At 45.6% G+C, this 10,081-nt stretch overlaps 1 protein-coding gene across 12 annotated transcripts in view; it reads left to right on the top strand.

Annotated features, from left to right (window-relative positions):
- Positions 1 to 10,081, top strand: part of DLGAP1 (DLG associated protein 1) — an 898,848-nt gene that overhangs the window by 819,788 nt on the left and 68,979 nt on the right. For 9 of the 12 annotated variants that reach the window (XM_040479300.1, XM_040479301.1, XM_040479307.1 and 6 more), the window contains one exon: positions 9,455 to 9,828. In XM_040479300.1, the coding sequence (XP_040335234.1) occupies positions 9,455 to 9,828 (374 nt within the window). The remainder of the gene's footprint in view (positions 1 to 9,454; positions 9,829 to 10,081) is intronic. The other 3 variants (XM_040479302.1, XM_040479303.1, XM_040479312.1) reach the window with 1 other exon arrangement.

Below are 10,081 nucleotides of genomic sequence, written 5' to 3'. Positions count from 1 at the left end.
CAGATGCAGCTGGCTTTAAAAAAATGCATCCATCTGTTCTCTGAAATTATGCCACTTGCCATTTTACAAGGCGAAGGTTGCCACGTTACCTGTTGCCAGGTTCCTGGGAGTGCTTGGGGAAAATGTGGGCGAGAAAGGTACAGCACAAAGTCCTCCAGCTTGGTGCCTTTCAAGCTCTTTGGACCGGGCTGGCGCTGACATTTGGAGAGCAGCTGCCGCGGATTGCCCGAGCATTGTTTGGTTGTAGTTCTAACAGAGGAGTGGCTGCCTGTTACATCATTTCCAGGCATGAAGTGCCTGGGGCTTTTTTTTTTTTTTTTTTTTTAATGACTAACTCTGATCCCTCCCTCCCTGGATTTTGGTACAGTACAAGCTCTGTGCGCAACAGGCTCACCTCAGGAAGCCCAAGTTTTGTAGCAACTTGTTAAAACAACTTGGGTGCCTCTTAGAAAAAAAAAAAAAAAAAGTTGGGACTTTGAAACAAACCTTTCCATTCTTCCGTCTGAGAACAATGTTGTGTTTGATTAGCAAGCCGAGCGCTGCGGGCCCCAGACCTCTGTTCTCCCGCAAGAGCCGGGCTGCTATCAGATGAATAGATCTCCAAGCCAGACATGCCGAGGCTTGGGGCATTTGTCTGGCATTAGGAAGTGTCTGGAAGACTAGCAACTACCAACTGGCAAGTCTTATGACTAAAGAGTTATTACACCGCTCCTCCCTCTCTGTCCACATTCCCTGCCCTTCCCCTCCGCGCTCACACAAGCGTGCTTTTTTTCTACTTCGGCGGAGAAGAGGTTAGCTGGCTTCTGTGGTTTCCGTGGAGGATGGCTTTAGTGGCAACGGCTGTCCCGGCCGCGTCCCGCCGGCCAACACTAACCGGGAGAGCCGGCCAGAAGCGGGGTGCGTCTCCCAGGAGCCCCGCCCTCTCAGCGGGAGGCGGCGCTGCCGGGACCACTGACCACCACACTTTGGGTGGCCTGGAGATGTTCAGCTGTAAATATTTTGAAACAAGGGAGCGATTTTTCCATGTGTATTTTGTTTTAAGAAGTTCCTCCCTTTTTGCAGTGTTTTTAAAGACGCAGCCGGTGCACCCCTTGTTGACCACTCCGAATTCATTCATTCTCCACACCTTTGTCAGGTTCCTACAGGGTGCACACTGCTGTGTTGGGGGCCGTTTGGGGGCATTTTCTCCTGGGAAGCATTATGCTTTATTGGACAAGGTGGTTTTGTTTTTTGTTTTTTGTGGTTTCTTTTTAGTTTATTAATTTATTTGGGGGCGGGGGGAGGCAGAGAGGGAGGGAGAGAGAGAGAGAATCCCAAGCTGCCAGCTCAGAACCCGAGGTGGCGGTGGGGGGGGGCACGAAGTGGGGTGTGGGGGGCTGGATCCCACAAACCGTGAAAGCATGACCTGAGCCAAAATCAAGAGTAGGTGGGTAGGGGACTGAGCCACCCAGAGCCCCATGGACAAGGTGTTTAATGGTGGGTGAATAGAGGTGGTTTGGGGGAGGGCGGGGTGAGTTATGCTAACTCCACTACTTAGTAGCTGTATAGACACTTCAGTTACCTGCTCTGAGCCTCAGTCTAGGCTAGCCCCAAGCTAGCCCCAAGCAAATGGGGATAGCGAGAGCTTCCTCTGTCGTGAGACCATGTCTTAAATTCTTAGCACAGTGTGAAACGGAGTAAGGATTCACTCTCTGGCGATTTGGTTGATCTAACAGCACATCAAAAGTCTGGACCAGCGGGCACCTGGTGGCTCGGTCAGTTAAGCCTGCAGACTCTTGATTTCCGTTTCTCAGTTCTTGGGATGGAGCCCCCTGTCAGGCTCTGCACTGACAGCCGGGAGCCTGCTTGGGATTCTCTATCCCTCTCTCTCAGGCCCCCTCTCTACCCCTCCCCCACTCACATGCACACGTGCACACACACACGCGCGCTCTCTTCCTCTCTCTTTCTCTCTCTCAAAATAAATAAATAAAAATAATAATAAAGAGTCTGGACTAAAGGCGCACCTGGCTGGCCCAGTTGGTGGACCACGTGACTCTTGATCTTGGGGTGGTGAGTTCAAGCCCCACGTTAGGTGTAGAGCTTCCTTTAAAAAAAAAAAAAAAAAGTCTGGACTAATGTTCCATCTTATCATCTTTGTTTTCACCTGTGTTTGTGCTTTTATCCTGTGAAGGACTCAAGCCAGAACACTGGTGTGTCCAGCACTGGGTGGGGGGAGTCCAGCCTGTGTGACATATCACCGTGGGGAGCATCGCCTCCAGTTCCCTGGCAGTTCAGCACTTCTGGGCCTACTTGATGCAAAGCCGCAGCAGCAAATTTCTCTTAGTAGCAGCCTTGCCCTCATCTGTGCCAAAATGCATTCCCAGGATGCCAGAACATTCGTCATTGCTACCACACAGCCTTGTTGGTAACTCTCCCTGACCTCCTCTCTTGACTTCACTTCCCTCTCAAGGAGTCTCTACTTCTCAAATTCTTTTCTAGCTTGTATTAATATTCCTAAAACCACAGGAGCTCCGGTTTGAAAGAAATCTTGCCATCTACTTCTGGCCCCCATCAGATGGTGATACAATTTTTAATTTATTTAAATATTATTTTTTAAGTTTATTTATTTTTTTAGTAATGTCTATACCCAACATGGGGCTCGAACCCCCAAATCAAGGGTTGTATGCTTTATCGCACCGAGCCAGCCAGGTGCCCCAGATGGTTGTACAATTTTGATAGCTTCCCAGTCAAAGGATGAACTGGTCTGTGCTAAACACCTCCAGAGACCAAGAGCCTGCTACCCAGCAAGGTTTCCATATTCCACCTTTGGACAACTGACTGTTACAGAATTATTCTTAGTGCCTCTCTGAGCTCTTGCCTTTGTGGTTTCCCATGGGGCATCATAGAGAACTGGTCCACGCCAACTTCTACACAAGAGTCTTCGAGATCATTGGAAATCCTTCTGTCTTCCTTCTCTTGCAAGCTAAACATCTGCTTCCCTTAATCTACTCCTTGTAAGATAGGGCTTTTCTTTCCCCCAGAGCACTCTGCAATTTCCCCCTTAAGGAAAAGAACCCAGAATGAAACACAGCACAACCATCCTTCTGTTGTTCTAGATGTCACACTTGTACTCACACACACCCTCTTCAAAATAGGCAACTGACCCGATGTTAAAACCACAATCTTGTGGGGCGCCTGGGTGGCGCAGTCGGTTAAGCGTCCGACTTCAGCCAGGTCACGATCTCGCGGTCCGTGAGTTCGAGCCCCGCGTCGGGCTCTGGGCTGATGGCTCAGAGCCTGGAGCCTGTTTCCGATTCCGTGTCTCCCTCTCTCTCTGCCCCTCCCCCGTTCATGCTCTGTCTCTCTCTGTCCCAAAAATAAATAAACGTTGAAAAAAAAATTAAAAAAAAAAAAAACCACCATCTTGTATTTGTGCGGTAGACCCGCTATGTCCTAAGTTTACATCCTTCCACGTTTCTTTTTTTTCTTTTAGCCTCTTCACGTCATTCTGCTTTCTAAAATAGCCTGTAGTTTCAAGTTATTTCCCTAATACGTTCTTAATCCTTACACACCACCTCTGCCCTGTCCACTGGATGTGCAAATGTTTCCTGTCAGTGCTTCTCAAACTATCTCTAGTGATGGATTTGTTTGTTTGTTTGTTTGATGTCCGATCCATTGCAGATCAATATTTTGGTAAAAATGCAATAAAATGAATCACTAGAAAAAGGAGATTTAAAAAACGGGGCACCCATCTTCTTTTTGTTAGATTCAACCAATGAGATAGTCCTTAGAATTGCTGTACAAGTTTCTAAAAGCTATTCTTTGATTTTCATGGCATATCTCACCAAACAGTCACCAAATAGTTTGTGAATCGATCCCTGTCTGTGGACCATACTTCGAATAGTGCCCCTCTATGCACACAGGTGTGCTGGAAATGCTTAATAACTGTCTCTCTAAGGCAGGGGTAGTATTTCCTAATTTCCATCGTGTAAACATTCACACCAAGGTCGGTTTCAAGCTATCAATGAAATATCACTACATACAGACTTGGGAAGAGACATGCACAATTAACTATCAAGCTGGTAAGAGCCAGGTCCAGCACCCCACTGTTAAACCCATTTGATTTTTTTTAAATCTCCTTTTGAGGGCTTGTTAAACTGTGGTTGGCTGGACCAAATCACCCAAATCAGAAAACCTTTGCCCTCAACAAAAACCAGAAAGTAGGTTGAGGCAGGCCTTCTCTCTTTGGTGGCCTTCAGCTCAGTAAGAGCAGACCATCTGATACAACTCAGCAAATCCAAGATTGCTTTGACAATGACTTCGGTGTAGAAGCCTGCCACCACTAAAGGCAGATCAAATCACAGCTAGCTTTGTGGTTAATAATATCTTAGAATAACTTGTTTACATCAACAAGATATCTTGGGGTGCCTAGGTGGCTCAGTTGGTATGGCGTCAGACTTCCACTCAGATCATGATCTCATGGTTCATGAGTTTGAGCCCTGCATTGGGCTCTGTGCTGACAGCTCAGAGCCTGGAGCTTGCTTCGGATTTTGTGTCAACCTCTCTGTCTGCCTTTCCCCCAGTTGCTCGCTCTCTCTCTGTCTCTCTCTCTCTAAAAAATATATAAACATTAAATAAAGGTATCTTTTGACTAGTGTACAACTTTATGTACATGTATATTTTGGAATTCTTTTGTTGTCCTTTTGTGGTTTTATCTGTAGTTCTTATGGGCTTGTTGTTATATTTGAAAGAGTTTCTAGGGGTGCCTGGGTGGCTCAGTCGGTTAAACGTCTGACTTCAGCTCAGGTCACGATCTCATGGGTTTGTGAGTTCAAGCCCCGCGTCAGGCGCTGTGCTGACAGCTCAGAGCCTGAAGCCTGCTTTGGATTCTGTGTGTCTCTCTCTCTCTGCTCCTTCCCCATTCATGTTGTGTCTCTCTCTGTCTCAAAAATAAACTAAACACTAAAAAAAAGAAGAGAGTTTCTAAAATTCAGTAACCAGAAAGTGCTAAATAATTCCTCAATGCAGCTTTATAGTATGTGACCCATTAGCTTAGCCAATCAGACTGTATTATTAAGAAGATACAAAACATGGTCTGATCCTACATCTGTTTTGTGGCCACTTAACACGGGTGTGTTCTTGATCACAAAGGTTAACCAGAGCGATAAGAACGTCTACATATTTTGTTCAGAAAACTCTCACTACTACAGAAAAAAATAATTATTGGCACAGGCCTTCCCGAGGCTTTTAACACTAGCATTATCTTTCCATGCAAATGGAGACAATATTGAAGAGTCAGGTGGAAGCTGAGATAGGATAGAAATTTGTTTTCAATCTCTCTCTCTCTCTTTTTTTTTTTTTTTTTTTTTTTTACTTCTCTTTCTCCTTTTCCTCTTCTGGCTTCCTCACCCCCCTCCTTCTTCTCCTCCTCCTCCCCCTCCTCCTCCCTCTCCTCTGACTCTTCATCCTCCTCCACTACTTTCTTAACTCAATGTAAAAACCAGTCTCTGGTCTCTATTCTCCGCAGTATCCTCTGAATGCAAGCATGGCATCAAAATCTGTAGCTTCTCTCTTGCTGACTCTTGTATATGGGAGTCCTTTCACCAACTTTGAGCTGGGGTAATAAATCATCAGAATCTAAATAAGGGGAAAAAATCATTTTATTTGAAATGAACAAATAAACCTGTCAGGCAAAGGAAAGCAACAATAATGATGGTTAACATATAGTATCATTTCCTTTTCAAGTTCCCACTGAATAAAAGGAGTACTTGCCTTTTTAAATCATGGTTTTGAGAATGTTGCTCTCAAACAAGAGAAGGGTTTCACTTATGGTATATAAGCCACTCATTTTCTCTGTCTTGACCAAACAAGATTTATTTACCTGTGTTTCACCTTCTAGAACCTCACTCTACCGCACCCCTCCTGGCACTCAGACTCCAGTGGATTCTAAATTATTCATGGTGGGGGCGCCTGGGTGGCTCAGTGGGTTGAGCGTCAGACTTCAGCTCAGGTTAGGATCTCAGAGTGTGTGGGCTCGAGCCCAGCGTCAGGCTCTGTACTGACAGCTCGGAGCCTGGAGCCGGCTTCAGTCTTCCTCTCTCTCTGCCTCTCCCCTGCTTGCGCGCTCCCTCTCTTTCTCTCAAAAATAACTAAACGTTAAAATTTGTGGTGCTGAATCGTGAGAGTAGAATTAGGAAAAAAATAATCTCAGGAGAGAAGAAAGAATTTGGAGCCCAGCCTGTAAAACCATGAAAGAGTGATAACCAGGAAAAATTGGAGATTTGGTTGTATGAGTTTCTGGAGCAGTCTCGAATGCAAGCGAATTGAGGCATGAGAAGAAAGGAGGTGGTGGCAAGTGTGAGTTGTATCTTGGATCTCCTGTCTTCTCCGGCAGACATGGGCATTCCTTTTCAATTTCCATTTGATAACTGATAGATGGTGCTTCTTGGAGTATAACGCTGATAACTCTAGCAGAATTGTGCCAAGCTCCACACCGCAGTGAAATCTCAAACTGAAGCCCCTCGAATATAACGCGTAGCAAAATGATTCCCGTCCTCTGTTCAGCCCCTTATTGGAGGTGGGCAATCTCACATCTCACCTCCTTGGGCATTGGGGCTTGGCCAGCCTGTTGTGAAAGCCATGTCCCCAAGATTGTCCCTGTTCAATCTAACCCTAGTGGATTTCTAGCATTGCTGCTACCATCCTGAAGGTCCCCATTGATCAAAATACTCAGTGAACCCTATTGACCTGGAAGGGGAGCTGACAACAGCCACCAGATGGCACCAAATTGCAGTTGGCCCTGGGGAGTGTCCCCAAACCCTGTCACTACACTGGAAATAATGTGACACCCTCCTTTCTATATTCCCCATATCACACTTATCACATCATGGCAAGATGTCTCCAGTAAATCACAGCAAATGAAAGAATACTCTACTTGGCTACATCGTGAAGTTTGGATTACCCACACTGAAAGAGGATGCAGGCTGGCCAACAACAAGCCGTAAACAACCCATATGGAATACTAGCGGGCCCCATGTCCTGAGCAAGATACAACATTGCTCATTATTTCAACAAAATAATGAGTTCACACTGTAAAAACTTGTCTTAGGAGAAGTAATAAAAGGATCTGGTTTCACTAGATTCGAACAGAGAGATTGATTTTATCCTCCTTATGGTCATCAACCCCCTCTTGTCTTCCAATGAATAACTGAGACTCAGCATCACAGAGAGGGGTTATCCCTTCAAACTTTCCTGGGAAACAAGAGGTAGCTCCACGGTGGGGGCAGGGCACGACACTAAATTGGGCAAGGTGAAAAATCAGCAATGCACGCGTTCGCACACTTAGCCCCAGGCTCCAAGGGAGCCCAGTGGGAGAACCTGAGACCAGCCTCTGCTCCTGGCTCCGCCCCTTGCAGGCGGGCGCTGGGAGCCTCCACTGGTCGCATTACCTCTCCAGCGCCTGAGCTAAAAGCTGTGGACCTTGGGCTGGGAATTGCTGAGTTCTGTTCAAACTAAAGGATGTATCGCTCATGCACTAAGCTTAGGCGGAAGACTTTCCCCGCGTGAGCCAATGGCAATCATGCATCCTGGGTCACTGAGTGGTGGCTACGTTTATATTGTTGACATTACCACCACTTCCAGAGCATATATGATATTGTCATGTTGCATCAGGTAATTCCTAGGAAATAGCAAAATAGTTTTGTCCTTATATCTTTCACAACTAAGGAAATTACTCCAAATCACAGGGCAGCAGAACAGCAGCACAGCATCATAAGATCCTTCTGTTTGTTGTTCCTTATAGGATGCTTCCTTTGAGTGGCCTCAGGAAACATCCTAACTATTAAAGCAAGTATTTCATTTAGTGAGTGGCCAAAGTGGTGGCTCAAACCAGAGCTGGGATTGTATGGTCGGGAGTAGCTGATCTGGCGAAAGGAGTGACCATTTGCTGTGACTGGAAAACGCATCGCCGGGAAAGTGATGGAAACGCAATAGTTGGAATCATTTTTTAAAATTATTTTTTATCTTTCAAAGCTTTTTTTTTTTTTTTTTGAGAGAGAGAGAGAGAGAGAGAGAGAGAGAGAGAGAGAATCCTAAGCAGACTTCCCGCTACCAGTGTAGAGCCCCGTGCACAGCTCCATCTTGCTAACCGAGGGATCATAACTTGAGCCAAGAAGAGTGGGTTGCTTAACCAACTGAGCCACCCAGGAGCCCCAATTTGAATCATTTTTAAAGATGACTTAACAAAAGTCTTTAGAAAGTTGGTTAAGGAATTGTTCTTTTCTGGCAGGGAATTCACTTGAAAACCTTAACATTCTTTTTGATCTGTATTTTGTACATCATGCTCCACAAATACAAGGCTGAAAACCAGTGTGTAAGGCTTCTTCACATAACCTCAGAGTTATAATCAGGGAGTTGGAGAGAAGACCAGAGGCCACTTTAGCCAGAGCCTCAGGGGGGACCTCAACTAAATTGCACAAGTCCAGAAAGGACACTTTTCTGCACAGACACAGGCCCCTAAGTTGGTTAAGTTGTCTTGAAGGACAGAATTTTAGGGACTAGTCTCCTATAAGCTACCCACACACTTCACCCCCCAACACAGATTTGGAAACAAGGGAGACTATAATAGAGGAGACTTTTGTGCAGTATATTCCCTCTTAGAAGATAGCTCAGCTCAGAAACAACAACAAAAAAATTCAGAAGAGTAGTTTCTATAGTGCGCATCTATCCAGAGGAAGGAAGGAAGGAAGGAAGGAAGGAAGGAAGGAAGGAAGGAAGGAAGGAAGGGAGAAAGAAGAGGGCTGGAGGGAGAAAAGAGACAAAGACAGGAAGGAAAAGAGGGAGAGACAGGAGGGAGGGAGAAAGAAAGGAAGAAACCAAGTGCCAGTAAACCAGAGCTCCAGGAAGCTGAGACAGCTGAGTCAGCCACCCCCAACAGCTCCCCCCACCACCCCCACCCCCCACCCCGTGCTTCCCACTGTTGTTAGGATTAGATCACACTTGCTCACAACTCTTGTTTTCCTCCTTCCTTTTTCAATGTTTATTATCAAACACCGCAATCTTCTCCAATGAGTTACCTTGTTTAACATTAGCTGTATTTAATATATTCCTGAGAAGGCAGACACTACCCTGGGTTTATCTACACATGTATTATCTCTCTGGGTGTACTGTTGCCTGTGAAGATTTCTACAGATGGCTATTTTATATTGATTCATTTAATTTCCATTTCAGAAACTTCCATTTCAGAGGTTGGTGTTTTTCAGTCTTTTTCCCCCTCAGTCTTCTGGGTATGTCACCTCATAGGAGGCCCAAATATCCCCTCTAAGCAGGGATCTCACTTACTCAATCAATGGACTTGTTTTCATGTTCAATGTCTTCGTGTGTTTCATGTGCCCTGATTCTCAGTGGATGTTAGTTACAATACAGAAATTAAAACCCACACAGAAATCACAGTGTCTTTGTTTTCACTGTCTTCCAGTGTCATCTTGCATTACAACATATAAGAAGACACCACCTCCAGTCCCACCCAGAACTACCACGAAACCTTTCATTTCTATCACAGCCCAGAGTAGCACAGAGTCTGCCCAGGATGCCTACATGGATGGACAGGGCCAGCGAGGAGATATTATCAGCCAGTCTGGACTGAGCAACTCCACGGAGAGCCTGGACAGTATGAAGGCTCTGACAGCCGCCATCGAAGCTGCAAATGCCCAGATCCACGGCCCTGCAAGTCAACACATGAGCAACAACCCTGCCACTGTCACTACCACGACCACCATAGCCACTGTCACCACAGAGGACAGGAAGAAGGATCACTTTAAGAAAAATCGATGCCTTTCCATTGGGATACAGGTAACAGCCTCCCTTTCTGTCCTTTGAAATAGGGACCCAAAATTCAAGAAATGTAACACTATTGTTTTTCCAGAAGATGTGCCGTCTGCCCCTTTTGGACGACAGAGCCGCGTGCGGGACCAGAGTTTCAAATGATTGGCTCTGGAACTCCTACATTGTTAAATGTGAATTTAAAAATCATGAAGATATTTTGTCTGTGGGCGTTATTAGATTATTTTTGTTCTCTAAGTTAGATTATTTTTTGTTCTCTAAA

Source organism: Herpailurus yagouaroundi, unplaced genomic scaffold (assembly GCF_014898765.1).
Source record: "Herpailurus yagouaroundi ecotype Mexico unplaced genomic scaffold, PumYag 142, whole genome shotgun sequence".
NCBI classification, from domain to species: Eukaryota; Metazoa; Chordata; class Mammalia; order Carnivora; family Felidae; genus Herpailurus; species Herpailurus yagouaroundi.
This window is presented reverse-complemented; position numbering and strand designations above follow the sequence as displayed.